Below are 17,376 nucleotides of genomic sequence, written 5' to 3' on the forward strand. Positions count from 1 at the left end.
GTTTCCAGAGCTAGAGAGTGCGAGCTCACATTTGGGGGGAAAGTAGTGGAAAATATCATAGGGCTGGGGAGCTATTGATGTCTGAGATCCTCTCTTTCCCCGCTGTCAGTTGAGCCGGGATGCAGTGGGATGAAGCCAGTTGTGGGGGATCTGAGTCTCACTTTCCTCACCTTTCCCCCATGATTGAGGGAGATTTCCCTCTTGGGATTATACCTTCTGTCTAATCTTTCCTTTCCCCTACCCTCAACTATTCCCGCTGAGAGAAGAGCAGGGTCTCTGTCCCTTCTCCTGGTTCTCTTGGTTGGGACTGCAGAGCTGTCCGTCAGATGCAGCAGGTGTGTGTTTTAAGCATTGCCCACCAGCTCCTGATATACAGCCTGAGGTTGGGGTGTTGCTTTGTCCAGTGACTATATGTGGGAATGGGATAGGGTCGTCCTCCATCACATCTGTTCAGTGTCATGCAGTGGCCACATCCTTCTGCCCCACATTGGATGGTGATGGTCACTCTGCTGGTATGTGTGATTTTGACTAAAGGGCTGGTGGTGGGAGCATCGCTGTTCTCAGACCTGAAGCCTGTCTGTGTCACTCTGCTCTGCTCCGTGTCCCAGTTCTTTCCCCCTTCTCCCTCCAGGGGTGCTTTCTCTGTGGTCCGCAGGTGTGTGAAGAAAACCTCCACGCAAGAGTACGCAGCAAAAATCATCAACACCAAGAAGTTATCTGCCCGGGGTGAGTGTTCCCCCATCTTGGCCTCTCATTAGACTGCGTCAGAGGGCTATCGCTTCTGAAGATGTTCCAGGAATTAGGGGTTGTACATTTTAGCCCCTGCAGAAGAATTGAAATTTCAGGGTTGGTTGACTTGGAAGCCAGGCAGGGAGTTGCATGGGGAACCAGAAGTGCTCAGGTAGAAAAGAATGAGAAAGATATAAGACATGGAGGTAGCTATGGGAAGAGATGGTCCCTTGAAGGCTCAAGGGAGATTGTTTTTTAAGGGAGGGGGAGATGTGGGGAGTGGTGGTAACATGGAGTAGGGAGCTCTTAATTTGGAGTCTCTGTGTTGGGGCAGGCACTCCAGGCCTGTCCTGGTCCCTGTGCCCCAGTGGTGACTTAGGATGGAAATGCAGTAAGTGAACAGCTCTGACAAATCTAGCCTCCCCCTGCCCACCAGGCGGCAGAACAGACTCCCAAGGGAAGGGAATCTGTAAACATCAGGGGTGGCTGCTACTGGCGAGGGCTTCTCGGGAACAAATCCTGCCAGATGAACTTGATTGCTTTTTTGATCAAATTACAAAGTTGGTGGTACAGCAGCAGATGCAGCCTGTCCTGGGTAGAGGGTGATGCCTCATGGTCTGGAAATCTCAACGGCCTGGCCCGGATGGGAGCAGCATTGCATCCCGGTCTGAGGATTGTGAAGGCCTGGGTCTTGGAGCCTGCTTTCTGAGATCCTCCCAAGTACCTGAGGCCACGAGGGTGAGGCCCTGTCTTTCACACCTTGAACCTACACTCCCTGAACCTTGTATTGGGTGCTTGCCAAACTCACCTCATCTGATAGGTATAGACCCAGCAGTGTGTGAAGTGCTATGTGAACAGGTCTGGTGAGTACAGAGGTATCGAGGGGGACAAAGGTTATTAGACTCAGAGAAAGGAATTAGTATGGGGCAACAGGATGCCCCATATTAGGAGCCAGGATAGATACCCTGGGGAAGGTGGGGACTGTGGTTAATAGAGACTCAAGCGTCCCTGGGGTAAGAGATATAGTAAATGTCCCTCAGCATCAGAGAAGCTGTTAAATTCCACAGAGATGACAGTGGCTTCTGTTATGTGTACAGTTGTTCTGGGACCTGTTTAGCAAGGCTGTGTCTGCCTCCTGGCTGGGAGGGCTTCTCTTCATGCCCACAAACAGGGCTTGTCTTGCTGTCTCCTTCCCAGCCTCCATCTCTTGCTATTCCTCTACAATTGGCTATGAAGTTGACTTATTTGTTTGTTTTTCTTTTCCTCTGGGTACTTTGAGTGGAGGCGATGGTTACCATAGAGATATGTGGGCAGTCAGATGCCCTCCTCCCCGGGGGTAAGGGGATGACACAGTGGGCTGGGTTCTTTGGCAGATATCCTCTGGCCAAGAGTGCAGGGTGCAGGCAGAGATGACAGTTCGAGAGGGGATACCTCCCTGTGCCCACGCGGCATAGCCCTGGTGCATCAGAAATGGGCTGGTGTCTGGTGTCTCCAGTTAACGATGCAATGCTTAGCGTTCCTCATCTCACCAGTGTCTTCTGAACCAGGGGTGAGGGAGGAAGGGACTCTGGGAACCAAACTCTAGGATGTGAAGATAGCTGTTGTGGTGACTTTGTGGAGATGCCTGCCTTCAGTTGTCATTTCTTTCTCCTTTCCTCCCCACCTGAACTTCCCTGACCTGTATCATCATGCTCTGTTCCCTTCCTCACCTCCTTTCAACCTTGTCTTGTCTCTTCCGACTGCCATCTTTCTTTCCCTGCCCAAACTGGATGAGGTTTGGTTTCTCTTTGATTTTTTTTTTCTCCTCAAGAAAAGGATTCTTGTGTAAGATCATATGCTTCAGACATCAACTCCCCCTCTCTCGAGTTGGTTATGCCAAAACTGGGGCTCTGTTGTGTGGCTTGCGTGCCAGGTTAACTTAGGGACAGAGGCCTGGTTCTGGCTGATAGGCACAGGTGCCAATAAGACGGGTCAGGAATCTGCCGGTGCCAGTACCGTTTGGAGGTGGGAGCGTGGGAGGGTGTTGTCTTGGAGATGGAGGGACCAGGCTGGGGCTGTGCTGTAGGTGTGGGCACGGGGGATGTGAGCTCATGGAGAGTTGGGCCAGGGTGCCCACTAGGCTGGTGTCCGTGGGGTTAGGGAGTGAAGGCCGTGGCTTCCCTGCAGCCTCTCAGTTTACGCTGTATATTTTATAAAGGTGCTGCAGCTGGGGCTGGGTTTCACTCGTCACTGTCTGTCTAGAGCTTCACAGGTGTTGGATTTCTGTGTCTGGGAATGTGGTGGGCCCACCGAAGTCATCCTTGAGGGTCTGAAGGGGCTTGCTCTGTTTGCTGAGTCTCTCTGCTTGTTTTCTTTCTTGTTTGTGATTTTCTGTGCTGTAAGTCGAAAGGAAAGCAAAGGGTATCAAGCTGCTTCTCCTTGGCATCCATGGTGAAGTGCTCGGGAGGCTCGGGGAGAGATCACCTGGTCTTACGCGGGATCTGATCTTGATGGGAGTCCTTCTTTTGCTCTATTGTTTCTTGTCATTGTGGCTTCAGAGGCCCACGTTCATAGCTGTGTTACAAGGTAGGGAATGCGTGTGCCTGTGCATTGAGCACCGTCTTTGTCTGCTGGCCTGTCTACATAAAGTCACTGGAAGTCACATAACGTCACTCCCTTTGCTTGGAACAGTGATAGGTGTGGCGTTGGGCCTCTGAAGGGAGCCTCTGGTTCCAAGCTTAGCTCTCCACTAGGCTGAAGGAGGCATTTAAAATAGGCTTGGATGCAGGAGCTAGTGGGCCAGGTGATGGCAATGATAAGTCGTTATTTTAAGATTTAAGAGCACCCCCCAAGGAGCCTGAGCCCTTATGTCTTTTTTTATTTTTAAATCTTCATATTCCCTTCTTATCTTTATTCATATGCATATAGATTTTCACCTCGTGGAGCATAACATTTTATATCCTGCTCTCTTGCTTACATCCAAAGCGTTTCCCCATATTGCTGTAGTTGAAGGGCAAATGGTCCTTTCTTCTTCCGTAGTTTAGGCTTTATCCTTGGAACAGTTAGCATTATAAGTAATCTCTGTCTCTGGACCATTTATCTGGATTCCAATTGCTTTTACTACAGTGGATACACGGCCTTACTAAGAGATGCTACCAGAAACAATATTTTGAAATCTGTTACAGCACTTACTATGCTTATTTATTTAGTCTGTATACCCCCTACCCCATGGGGAAATTTCTATTGAGGCTAAATGTAAGCAAAAGCTTTCCTCTTCCTGAGGACCTGGGAGGTAAGGGTAGGAACCATATCTATTTCTTCACTTCTGTGTGGGCAGGGCCCAGCAAAGTGCCTGACACATACCTAGTCTATACATGTTGAATGAATGGATTCAGAGGACTACGTAACCAGTCATGGTTGCTTCTTGGCTTTGGCTGTCAGGAATCTCGGAGCCAAGTTGTAGGAACCCTCGTCCCCTGTTGCTGGGTTGGGTTCCCCCTTTCTGATCCATGGAGCCAGGCTGTAAGCCTGACACGGCTGTCAGAGAGGACGCATGAAGTGAAAGACCTGTGCTCGGGGCATATATGGCAGGTGGGAGATGTAGGAAGATAGTGTAGCTTATGATTCTTTCTTCCCTTCAGTAATGGCCTTATAGGGCAATGTTGGGACTTCCTCTCAGCAGCAATTTTCAATTTTAGTGTGTGTAAGGATCACCTAAGTACTGGTTAAAAAATACAGATTCCTAGGCTCCATCCACAGGAAGTCTGGGGTTGGGTCCCAGAATCTACATTTTACACAGATGCCCTAGTGAATTTCCTGCAGGTGGTCCCTCAGCCATGCTTTAAGAAATGCCATCTAAAATCAGCCACAGCACCAGCAGTCACTCTTGCCACATTCTCTGATATTTACCAGACAAACCTTGTCCCAGCCGTCTCCAGGTGGCATCTCTGCCCGTATGTGGCCATCTGTGCACATGGATTTTTCTGTGATTAGGGGCCTCCTGAGCCCCCATGTTGGGGTGTCAGTCTGTGTCCAAGCCTGTGGCAAGCAGAGTGGCTGAGGTTGTGGCATGTTGGCCACCAGAAGGGTAAAGGCTGTCCCTTTCTGGGTCCAGCTGGCCCTGGGGACTGAAATAGGATCCCCCTGGGTGGTGCCAGCTGTAAGTCCCCACCCCCTTAGTGTTGGCCTGAGTAGCCCCCATGACATTTGTGTCCCCTGTGGTATCTCCAAGTGAGACTTTCCTGTTAAGGATCTGGGTGAAGTGAGGGGAGGCAGGAAGGGGAGGGTGAAGCAGCAGTACGGGAGGGGGAGAAGGAAGAGAGATCTATGCAGCACTGGAATGCTGGGACTCTGCGACTTGAGGAAGCAGTTAAGGAGGTTGTATGAAGAACTGTGCTTTCCTTCTGAGGATAACAGGCCAGTCAGTTTCTGTCGACAGAGAGATGGGCATCCTGTATATAAGTGACTAGTGAGCTTCACTGACTCGTCCCCCTAAGTGGATGAGAAAACAGCTTGGAGGTCCCTTCTCTGTGCCAAGGCTTATGCTGGAGTGGTTTTGTCATACAGTCACGCTGTGAGCTATGTGGCTTAGTTTGTACAACACTGGCCTGTCACCCTGCCCTTCTGTCCACCTTCTCAGAGTAACTTCGGGTGCTGGCCTCATGGGGTGGGGATGGAGGTTGGAATGTGGCCCCATCCTTGATCTCTTCCTGCTGCTTGCCCTGGTCTCTTGTCAGAAGCTGTGTTCCAAGCTTCGAGGCTATGCTGAAACCCTAGAGGTGAGTGGCTGACCCCATTCTCTGGTGAGGCTAGAGGCAGGGAAGGGGAGGCGTGGGTATGACGGGCTCCCGTCCCCATCTCTGTGCTCGTTCTCTGGACAGTCTTGGCAGGCCGACAGGGGCCTGATCCCATGGGTGCCAAAAGGGTGATGACAGGAAGAGATGGGCACTTTGCACCTCTTGAGTGCTTCTCGGCGGAGGCCCTTTATCGTCTGCCCAGGGCCAGAAAGATCTGCCTCAGGGCCAGTGGGGAAACCAAGGCACAAAAGGTTGGTTTGTTTCTTTTGAGGTGTCGATATGCCAATGATTTTGCTAGTGCTCAGACCCCAGCATCCTCAAGCAGTGTGGGCTTCACTTGGCTCCTCCCTTTAAACCACAGATTCTGGGCATTTTGTTCCTGTGATTAATGTTGATATATCATCCCCACACCTCCATCTAGGCCCAGAGCTCTAAGCCCAGTGGAGGAAATCCCTCCATTCTGCTAGCTGAGGCCTTGCTCTCATTTGTCCCCCTCTCTGGTCTGGGTACAGACCCTATGTGGCGGGGATATTTCCAGTCACTCCCCACCAACACCGTCTCTACTTCCTGGGTCCTATCAGCAGCAGCAACAGCTTCCCATCTGCTCCCCTCTTTTCTCCTCTCTCTCTTCCCCTCCCCCCGCTTGCTGCTGCCCTGGGAGGAGCTATTTTTAGGGGCTGCTTCCTGGGATGTTTTACTTGGGGCTGGTTACCATGAAGGAAATGTCACCAAAACAGTGGGCAAAGGCTGCAGGCACCCAGAGCCATGCCGGGGGCATGGAGAAGTCAGCGGCTGACCCTCTTCTGGCCCTGAGAGCATCCAGAGTGTCCAGAGGCAGAGCCCAGCCTTCTTGGACCTTGCAAGTGACCCCATGGGGATTTTCTCCACCCAAGCTGGTTTGGGAGACTTTCACTATGGGTCACTTCTTGGTACCTCTCGCCTTTCCCTCCTTAGTTAAAGCTTCTCTTAATCTTAAGACACAAACGTCAAAGTGGGGCTTGGCTCTTTGTGTCACTTGGCTAAAGCTGCTTGAGTTAGGACTAAAGAGAAAGGGAGAAGGCCAGATTAAGGGACAGAACCTTGGGGGTTCATGTGAGCACATTTCAGGCCCCATCCCCATGTACTCACAGCCCTCAGCTGGTCTCGGGTATTTGAGCGTGAAGGAATTGGAAGCTATGATCCCTGCTCTTACATGGTGGATGGACTTTGCTCTTAATTGGAGACTCTTTGCACCTTTAGAGTGAGATTCAAAGAGGAAGGGATGTGGCATCACAGTGTCAGGATGAGGTCAATGGGATTGTAGCTTGGGATTCCCACTGGTCAGTGCCCAAGGCCAGGGACTGTTTATAAGCAGCTGGAAATGTGGATAATGACACCAGATCCCTATGGTGCCCTTGTTTCTTCTCCGAGTGATGCTCCGGAGGCCAGATGGAGGCCTCTGCTGCTTAGGAAGGAGGAGGAGGGCACATAGGAGGGCAGCAAGAGGAGAGCTTCACTTGAAGCATCTGAAATTGGGCTTTAGGAAGCTGTAGGAATCTTCTCATCATCTATATTGAGTTCATAGGAACAGACCCTTGAAACACCCTTTGTAAAGTCAAGGATGTCATTGGGGTTGGAACTTGGGGATACTCCTCATAGCCATAGTAGAGCTCTATGTCCTTTCCATGATAGAGGGCTGTGTAATTTAGGTGGCAGTAGGATCTTATTTGAAACTAGTGCTGGGGGATGACTCAGTCGGTTAAGCAGCTGACTTTGGCTCAAGTCATGATCTCACGGTCTGTGAGTTCGAGCCCAAGCCCGGCATCGGGCCCTATCCTGACAGCCCAGAGCCTGGAGCCTGCTTTGGATTCTGTGTCTCCCTCTCTCTCTGCTGCTCCCCAGTGCACACTGTCTCTGCCTCTCTCAAAAATAAACATTTAAAAAATTAAAAAAAAAAAAAGAAATTAGTGCTGGCATTTGTGGTTTTAGAGAAAAGTCACTAAATCAGTCATATCCCTACAGGGCCATGGAGGCTCGATGGCCAGCCTTCCCTGGCCCCTGATCTTGTGGTGGAAGGAAAGTACATTTGGAGTAGGCTTCTCTTTGGGGTTTAGAGGAGAGGTGGTTCTAGAACTCTGTCTCCCCGTTTCCTCACTGCTTCCTCTTTTCTGTCTCGCTTGGCACTGACCCTCTGGTCACTCCTTGCTGCTCTTCCTGTGATGGGTGCTTGGCCTGGACAAGGTCTGGACGTACTTGGGCAAAGGGCAGGAGAGGCAGAGCCTCCAGGGATACCTGTTTCTTGGGCCTGGCTCTGCCCTGGGGCGGGGGGGTGAGGAGGAGTAGTGGGGAGCTGTGGGGGAAGGCCTGAGCAAATCCCTGATAACAGCCACTTCTGCTTTCTGCTCCTGTTGCTACCTCTGCTATTGAGGGGGAGAACCTTGCAAAGAGATGTGGTTGGAGCTGGGCTGAAGGTCGGCAGGGGTGGGTCTCTCCATGGCAGCAGCACACAGGCAGGCAGGAAGTGGCCCTGTGCAAAAGCGGGAAGTGGCTGTTGTCAAACAGGAAGGGGGGGCTGGGCCACGTGAGGGGGCGGGGAATAGCCTGGTTGAAAGGTGGGTGGGAAGAGGGTCAGCCTTGGAAGGCCTAGGAACGGCAGAGCTCCGTGGTCAGTGGGAGGAGGGGTGTCTCAAGGGAGAAGGCCACCTTTGTGACAAGAGCACCAGCTGTGTGTTACCACCGTAGGATGCCCAGCCAGGCCCTTGACCTGCCACTGTGGACCAAGTCCGTTCAGTGGCCTCACCCCCTTTTGGGGTTGTGATGCCGTGCTTTAGCCAGGACAGCCCTTGCAATTGGAAAAGATGCTCTACAAACCATATTTGTACCTGAAATACCACAGCCGCTGCTGGGGTGGAGCTCTCTGCTTTTTCCCAGACGTAGACCAGTCCTGGAGGGGACTACAAGTTAGGAGGTGTGTGGAGGAAAGGGACAGGAGACAACAGCAGAGAGGCTGTGCATGGTGTAAGGAGGCAGGGAGAGTATGGTTGGCAAAAACCACATGGTTCATTGAGCAGAGCTTCTGGATGGCAGGACGCCACAGCTAACAAAGGTGAGGCTGAGGAAGAGGAGGGATCCTGTAGGCAGTGGTACTTCCTAGGCTGTCCTCTCTCTGAGAAGCCTCTGTTGCTAAACCTTCACCTGCAGGCTGTAGACACAGGCAGGCCTCACCAAGACAGGAGGGAACACCTGTATGCCCAGGGGGGCTGCAACAGAGCCGAGTCAGAGGGCTCTGCTGGTTGTGTTGTGGACTCTCTGGTTGCCCAGGCTGAGGGAGGATGGGTCCGACTCTGCCAGTGTCTCTGGTGATAGCCACGGCCAAGGTTCTTCCTGTGTGCCAGGCACTGTACTGAGCATTTACCTAATTACCTCATTTAATCTGCAGATATCACCGCCTCTGTTTTTTTTTTTTTTTTAAGTTTATTTATTTACTTTTTTGAGAGAGGGAGAGGGAAAAGGAGAGAGAGAGCTGGGAAGGAGAAGAGAGAGAGAGGGAGAGAATCCCAAGCAGGCTGCACATTGCCAGCGTGGAGCCCAGTGCAGGGCTGGAATTCATGAACCACGCGATCATGACCTGAGCTGACATCTAGAGTCGGATGCTTAAATGTTTGAGCCACGCAGGCGCCCTTCACTGCCTCTGTTTTAGAAGTGAGGAAACTCTTTCCCAAGATATCTACCTGGCTCCTTCTCTCACCTCGATTAGGTCCTAATCAAATGTCGGTTCCTTGCTGACGCTTTCCATGATCATCCTATTTAGATATGTACTATTCCTCTTCCCTGCTTTATTTTTCTACATTGCACTTGGCCAGGACATTTAATGTGCCATCTAGTTCTTATTGTCTGTCCCTCCCCCAACCCAACCCCACTAGTATATCACCTCTATGAAGGCAGGGATTCTTGTCTTGTTTTGTTCACTGCTATATCGACAGCATTTAGAACAGTGCCTGTCACACAACAGGCCTCAGAAAATATTTTTTGAATGCATGAATGAGGCTCGGATGGACTTAATAACTTACCTGACATAGCAGGGCTTAGACTCAACCCGGGACTGTCTGGCTCCAAAACTGTTGTATTCATGGAGGGACTGCATAGCTAAGGATCAGGGCGAAGACGAAGGAGCAGCCTTGGGTTCAGAGAAGACATGGGGCCTCAGCTCCTTGGAGATAGGGCTGAATTAAGTGGCTAACAAGAACCCTCTGGATGCTGGGCAGCTCCTTCGAGGAGCTGGAAGGATGAATCTGTGTCTCTCCTCTCCCCCTTCTGAGTCACTGGTAAAGCCAGAGCACCCTTATTTTTAGTGCTGTTACTCTTGTGGGACTGGAACCATTAGCCAGTAAGAGACTTAAGGGAGGAGATAAACATTAATCTTCCAGGCCTTCCCCTCAGCAGCCACCTCCGCATTGCAAGATGCTGTTCTGCTGCACCTGCCTGGGCAGCCATGCCCAAGGGTTGTGGGTTGGAGGGCGGTGAGGTAAGTGGTCAGAGAGAGGGAAGCTTTGGGGCTGGCTAGCTTGGTACTCCCATCCCAGTTCCAGGGGCTGAGAGGAAGGTGGCATAGCCCTGACATCCTCTTGGCCAGATCTGGAAAAAGCAAGCCCCCCTGCCAACTGGGCTGAGCTAGCACTACTTCCTCAACTAACTTTAGGGTCTGAGAGTCACAGGGACTGATGGCTCCCAGGTGATGTGGGAGTGTGGGGTTACCTGTGGTTTTCTGGCTGCATCCTGGTTAGTGGTAATGCCAAACCTGAGGTTTGGAAGGAGGGCCTGACCCAGATCTTTGGGCAGCTGGGATGGATTAGCCTGGGCAGCAGGAACTAATCTCTGCGTGTCCCCACCTCCTTCTTCCACAAAGCTGAGCTGTTGCTAGAGGGAAACTTCAGGACAAAACTAGGGGTGATTGGTGAAACAACAATTAGGAATTCCTTTTAGTCTATAATCCCTGCATTATCGCAGACTACATTATCTTGGCAGGCCTGGGTCTGAATCCTAGTTGTGTCCCTTTCCAGCTGTATGATCTCAGGCAAGTTATTTAACTTCTCTGGGCTCCAGCTTCATTATCTGTGACATAGTGACCGTCATAGCACCTACCTGGTAGGATGGTTATGGGAATCATGGGAAACTCTACAGAGGCATTTTGCTATTGAGGTAGAGGTGGGGTAGGGAGGAGCCCCTACCAAGGGAGGCAGGAATTGCTCGGCAGATGGGGATGTGAAGGCACCTGCCTGGGCCTGGAGAAGTTGGGGTGAACTGCAATTATGCCCTGACACAGCCTGGAGTCTTTACTAGTTGCTCTCACTTTTCTTTATCCTGTCGTCGTAGCATCATGCTGGAGAAAGGACTCGAGGCTCAGACCACCTGCATCCACTGCCTGCGACCTTGAGCAGGTTCCCTCACCTTGTTAAGCCTCAGTTTCCTCATTTCTTCACTTGCAATGTAATGGAATTAATCAGATCCTTTACTTCAAGGGGTTTTGGTGAGGATGAAATAAGATAATCCATACCTCTGCCTAGTGTATAGTAAATCCTTACTAAATAACGGTTGTTACTACTATTGATGTTATTGATAAACCCTTATGAAGCCTCTGTTATGGAAGGAACTCTAGGAAACATCACTTTGAAAGATCCCACCCTTTGAAGAGCTTATGACCAAAAGATGACAGACATAATGTATGATGCGAAAATTATAAGAAGTGCAGTGGAAGTTGCGGGTGGGGGAGGTGGTCAGGGGGAGGAGAAGTCCCACCTACTGACAGGAACAGGGGAGATTGTGCAGGAGGGGACTATCTGGCAGGATTCCAGAAGGTGGAGTGGAGAGGGCTTCCGGGCCACCTTGCTTTGAGTGGTAGCATCCTGTCTTCCTACTTCCTGGAGCTCTGCCTTCCTATGGAAGGAATTGACCAATGTGGCTTGGTTGCATCTGAGGTCTCCTAGATTCTGGTCATTTCACCAAAGCAGAGTAACCAGAGTGCCAAGAGGTGAGAGCCCACAGCAGTGTGTGGCCAAGAAGATCCTGGGGGGAAGCAGGATTTCTGTAATATGGGCCTCATAATAGTGCCAGCTTCATGGAGTTGTTACGATAATAAATTAAAAGCTGTTTCTGCCTGGTGTAGAAGTAAGCTCTCGAGAAATGTTAGCTATGATTATTTTATCAAATCATTATCATCTTCATCATCATCTTGGCTGTCAGCATCATTATGTTTCAGGGATGCTATGAAGACTAAATTAGAGAATATATGTAAAACTCCTAGTCCAGTGTCTGACTATATAGTAGGTGTTTAATAAAACTTAGCTATTAGTATTTCTGTCAAGAAAGAAATTCTGGACACCCTGGCCCAGTGAAATCCCTGCTATAGTGAAAAGGGTACCAGAGTTTTAATTGAAGACCTAGTTTCAAATCCCAACTCTGCCTCTCACTAACTTGAGGTGCTTTCCTAGGGCATTACTTCTTTTGGAAAAAGTGGTCATAATACCGATCTTTGGGATTGCTGTGACTTGCTGCATTAATTCAGCAAATTGTAAAAAGTGCATAGTTGGTGCCTAATAATTGAAGGAGTATGAATAGCAAGGTGGCCACAAAGAATGGATGGTTGATGGTTTTTCTTTTCTTTCTTCTGCTTTTAGATCACCAAAAACTAGAACGTGAGGCCCGGATTTGCCGACTTCTGAAACATCCAAACATTGGTAAGTGCTTAGGGTATTTCTTGGGCATGTTGTAGAAGGCAGGGGGAACAGAGGCCCACTGCTTTTGTGTATGAAACCACTTCTGTCCCTGGGCCTTTGCCTGGTGTAATTTTTTTGTCCAAGTGGGATAATGCTCAGAATTCTGCGGCATTCTATTTTAGAGGGGTCTCCATCCCTGCAGTGTCATTTCGGGGCTAGGATGTGAGGATTGGAACAGGTTTCAGACTCCCTTTCTTCCCCTTCTCCTTCCGTCTTTGGGCTGAGGTCCAGGGTCCTCAGCGTGTGAGGCGCTGGGCTAGTAGCCTGCCAGCGTCCCTCACCAGGGGCCTTCCACAGCCATCATAAAAGGGTCCGGATTTTGTTTCTGGACTTGAAAGAGTTTTGTTCCTGTTAACGGTGTCGTGCATACTCTGGGGGTTTCCATGGTGCTCCCGTTTGTATTCCCCAGAGCCAGGAAAGCAAGCTGCCCACCCGCCTGGCTTCTCTGGAGAAGGGATGGCAGGAGCCACTCTCATGGGGAAGGAGAAAAAATTAAGAGGATTTCTCCCTGCTCCCACCCCGACTTGAGGGACAAGAGCACATTGTTGGTTGTTCTAAAGCCTGAGGAGGTTTGCCTGCCACAACCCACTCCGGCTCAGTTTTACATTGTTCAGCTGAAATAGCCTTTGCCAAAAGCGTTGGCCCTGATTTGGTGCTTCTTGCAGAGGGGACAGAAACTGGGCTGGCTGCGGCGTCCGAGCAGAAACCCCAGTCTTGACTTGAGGCAGAGCAGGGAGCATCTCCTAGGTTTTCTCTGAAAGCCCTGAGTCATCACAAAGAACAACACGTGTTCCCTGCTCCTCAGGCATGGCCTAAATATCGGGGCTCCCACAGTGCCCCGGAGGCCGCCCCCTCTGCTCTGTTGGTGGCCAGGGCTGTGAGGTGACATGCCGAAGCTGGATGCTTCCTCCGGAGCTACCCAGCCTCTGGTTTCCCAGACCTCAGGCTGGAATGCTTAACGTGAGCTCTTACGTTGGGGAGCTGAGGTCGTACTCCAGCCCAAGGGGAGAGGAGCAGCTCTGAGGTAACCAGAACTCCAACCATGCAGGGCTTTACAGATCGCAATCGGCAGCTTGGATTACACCTGAAGCAGATTGGCAGAGCCGGTGCTCAGCTCTGCTGGTGCGGTGTGCTCTACCGAGCCAACACCTCTCAGCTGATGGGTCCTGGGCTTGGAGCTACTGGAGCTCCCTGGCTGAACTCTCAAGTTAGACCCTCACCTGAAAACAGCATGGTTGGGACCATTGTGTCACCCTGGGTAGGAGAGAAGAGACAATGAGAGAAACAACTAGAACAGCAGTCGCAAATTCAGGCATATTTTGTTTGGCCAGCTCAGTGGTCTAAAAATATTTTATTATTTGCCAGTATTTAAAAACGAGATTTCACATTTTTGGGGAAAAAAAAAATTCTATTTCCCAGTCTTTTGAATCAGACATTGCGGCTCTTGTGAGCCGCATCTGCTCGGGCTGGGCAGCGGCTACCCCCTGAGCCTACTGGCCACTGTCTTTTGCCACTCCCTGGTACCTCGTGTTTGCCTACCTGATCACCTACCTGGTCGCCGTAGGCTTTTGAGCTTGTGGCCTCTAACCTAGAAGTTCCAGAATAGGAAGAAAAAGCGTGTGGCTTGCAAAAGTCATCCACAAGCACAGAAGCATTTTGACGTTCTAGTCCCGGGTCTCAGGGTCTGAGGGCAGCAACTTCCTTTCCTTATGCTGCTTGTGACCAACTTGTAGAGCAGTGATGAATTGTTCTCATGTAGGATAAATGAGGCAGGAGGCGGAACCACCTCCTGGTTGACCTGATTGACCCTAGAAGGGTTGAAGCAAGATGAAGACAACTGAGAAATGATGAGGAAGGACAGAAATGGGATTCTAGCTGAAAGCAGTCATACCCTTTTTATGCATTTCTAGAAATGAAATATATGCTTTTGACCTTTTAGGCCTGACTTTGGGTCTTTCATTTTTATCTACCTGTCCCCAGCTCTGCCTGGGGACCGTCTGCCCCAGCCATCTGCTCTGTTAGGGGGCAAATAAGACCCAAGCCAGGAAAAAGCACACTCACTTCATCATCCTCTGATTGCCTAGAATTGTGCTTCATGTCATGACTATTCCCAGATCCTGAAGGATGTTGGTTTGAGGCCTTATTGTGGGGTCAAGAGCAGGGAGAGGGAAGGGTGAGTCAGGACCGTGTCCTGGGAGAGCTGGCTGGCCAGGCTCTCTGGCTTCCGGTGGGAACCGGGGCTCCTAGAGATGTAGTGGAGCTGTGGATCCAGGAGGCGGGGGTTGCCATGGATTCTGATCTGGCTTGTGGCAGGAGAGGAGGAAGTTTTGTGCCCTAATTCACTATTCTTCTCCTCTCTTCGCTGCCCCCTCCTTCAGAGCTTTGGCCCTTTTGGCTCTAGCCTCCTTAACCCCATCCCGCAGAGATACAAGTGGACGAGCCCAAGAGTGGTGCAGAGTTGAGGATGCTGAGAACAGAGAGCACATGGTGACCCTCTGGTTGCTGTCAGACTCAGAGGCACTTGAATTCAGAAGGATATTTGGTGCAGGGGGCCAGATATCCCCAGTTTTCTTCCCTAATAGATATGTTTTTTTTTTTTTTTTTTTTTTTTTAAATATTTCTTATTTATTTCTAGGAGAGAGAGAGACAGCGTGAGCAGGGGAGGGTCAGAGAGAGAGGGAGTCACAGACTGAAACAGGCTCCAGGGTCTGAGCTGGCAGTCAGCACAGAGCCCGACGCGGGGCTCGAACCCACGAACCACGAGATCATGACCTAAGCGAAAGTCGGACGCTTAACCGACTAAGCCACCCAGGCGCCCCCCTAATAGATATTCTATCCCAGAGGTTAAAAGCCTGCTAGAAGGGGCGCCTGGATGGCTCAGTCGGTTAAGCTTCCGACTTTGGCTCAGGTCAAAGCTCGCAGTTCGTGGGTTCGAGCCCCACGTCGGGCACTGTGCTGACAGCTCAGAGTCTGGAGCCTGCTTCGGATTCTGTGTCTCTCCCTCTCTCTTCCCCTCCCATGCTCATGTTCTGTCTCTCTCTGTCTCTCAATAATAAATAAATGTTTAAAACAAACAAAACAAAACAAAAAGCCTGCTGGAAGAGTGAACCCTACTGTAAACTGTGGAGTCTCAGAGACAATGATGTTTCAGGGTAGGCCCATCGCTTGTAACAAATGTGCCGTTCTGGTGGGAGGTGTAGACGGTGGGGAGGCCATGTGTGTGTAAGGCAGGTGGTATGTGGATGCTCTCTGTATTTCCTACCCAGTTTTGCTGTGTACCCTAAACTGCTCAAAAAAAAAGGTTTATTGATATATATTAAAAAAAGCCTGTTGGTTATGAGGCATAAACTGCAGAACCTAAAACATCTTTGGGAGAGTGGCCAGAGGTGTGGAGTTGAGGAGGAGTCAGCAGCAGTACTCGCTAGTCTGAATGGAGTGTGTGCTACCTGTGATCTGCTTGCTCCCTGCTCTAAATTCCTCTAATGAATAGACTCTGTCTTCCTTCGTGCTGGGCTGCCCTGGGAGGTTCAATCACAGTCTAGCATTATGGTTCAGAGCAGCACTACTCAAACTTTCATGTGCTCGTGAATCATAGAGGGATCGTGTTAAATTCAGTTTCTGATTCAGGAGGTCTGGGGTGGACCTGAGCTTCCTCGGGTGGGTGGTCTCCAGAGGATGCCCACACGGCTGGTCTGTGGACCATATGTGGAGAGGCAAGGTTTGTGGCTTTGGTATCATCTCTTCCAGGTTTGAATCTGGGATTTGCTGGTCTGTAGCTGTGACCAGCAGCAATTATTTAGCCTGTCTACACCTCCATTTTATCATCTATGCCTCTTCATGGAGTTGTGAGAGAACTCAGCAAGCAAAGGAGGCCTAGGAAATAAATGGAGGTGATGAAAATGGGGATTCCAGCCCCTAGAAGTTATCTTCCCTAAATCCTCAGCCCCAGCTCAGTTCACAGATTATTTAAACCAGGCTGCCATTTATTTACCTTGGACCCAGGGCCATTCAGCTAACAGTAAATGTAGCAAAAACAGGTGCAAAGAAAAAGAAGAAAACATTGCATCATGACCAAGCAGCATCTAAATCTCTGCTCCAGGGGGGTCCTGCCCACCTACTCCTGAGTCCCTCGTCAGCCTCTGGGAAGCAGGACCTCCTTCCCACTGTGCTATAGCTGCAGACACTTTTAATGGTGACACTTTTTCCAAGCCAAGATTTACTAGTTAAAATGCGGCATGTTGTTGGGTGGTTTTTAAGGAATTGGAAATAGCCACAGCATTCGGGTTATGGCTTTGTGAGTGCTTGAAGGTACGAAACATCAAGTAAAGGTATTTAGGTGTTTAGGCTGTTTTCTCTTTCCACAGTTTTTAAAGAGCAATAATTAGGTTTATCACTGAAATGCAGTAAATGCTTTTAGTCCTTTTCCAGGTCTTCCCGTTGTGGACTCAGTCTGGCCCTCCTTGGCCTTCGACCATCTAATTACTGTGAAATGGGCTGGGTGATTATTTTATTCCATAGCATCCTTTACTTCTACTCCATAGCCTTCAACACAGTAGTGCTTAGTTACGTATTTGTGTAAGTGCTGGTTTAACACCCATCTTCTCCACTGGCCTAGAAGCTCTGCAGCAGCGGGGCTGCATTTCTCTTCCTCAGCCATATCTGTGGCCTGTTCAGCCATGCCTGCTTCAGGGGAGAAGGTCAGAATGGCCAGAGCTAGTGGGGACAGGTTGAAGCTCCTTTGCCTAAGAGGACAGAAAAAGTGACTCCCTCATAGCAGTTCTACAGTGTCAAGGATTTTGGTGTCAGTTTGTTTTGGCTTCAAGTCTCAGTTCTGCCAGTTAGTATGAGCTTAGATGAGTTCCTTTTGGAGCCTCAGTCTTCTCTCCTGTCAGATGGGGGTAATAGAAGTACCTTCCTCAGAGTTCTATAAAATAATATATTTGCAGCGCTTGGCACAATGTCTGCAACATAGAAACAGCTCAGCTAAATATTAGCTGTTATAACTTGGGTTGTTATTATCAAGATTCTGCTAGGGAGGCACTTAGAGTGGTAGTCAAGTTTCCCCCCTGTTCTCAGTTCTCTTGGATTTTCTTTACAAGAGACAAAAAAAAAAAAAAAAG

The 17,376-nt window shown here is 50.0% G+C and overlaps 1 protein-coding gene across 1 annotated transcript in view; it reads left to right on the plus strand.

Moving 5' to 3' along the window:
* Positions 1-17,376, plus strand: part of CAMK2G (calcium/calmodulin dependent protein kinase II gamma) — a 64,911-nt gene that overhangs the window by 12,067 nt on the left and 35,468 nt on the right. The window contains exons 2-3 of the mRNA XM_077778487.1: positions 632-726; positions 12,158-12,217. Of these exons, the coding sequence (XP_077634613.1) occupies positions 632-726; positions 12,158-12,217 (155 nt within the window). The remainder of the gene's footprint in view (positions 1-631; positions 727-12,157; positions 12,218-17,376) is intronic.

Source organism: Crocuta crocuta, unplaced genomic scaffold (genome assembly GCF_008692635.1).
Source record: "Crocuta crocuta isolate KB4526 unplaced genomic scaffold, BGI_CrCroc_1.0 scaffold167, whole genome shotgun sequence".
Classification (NCBI taxonomy): domain Eukaryota; kingdom Metazoa; phylum Chordata; class Mammalia; order Carnivora; family Hyaenidae; genus Crocuta; species Crocuta crocuta.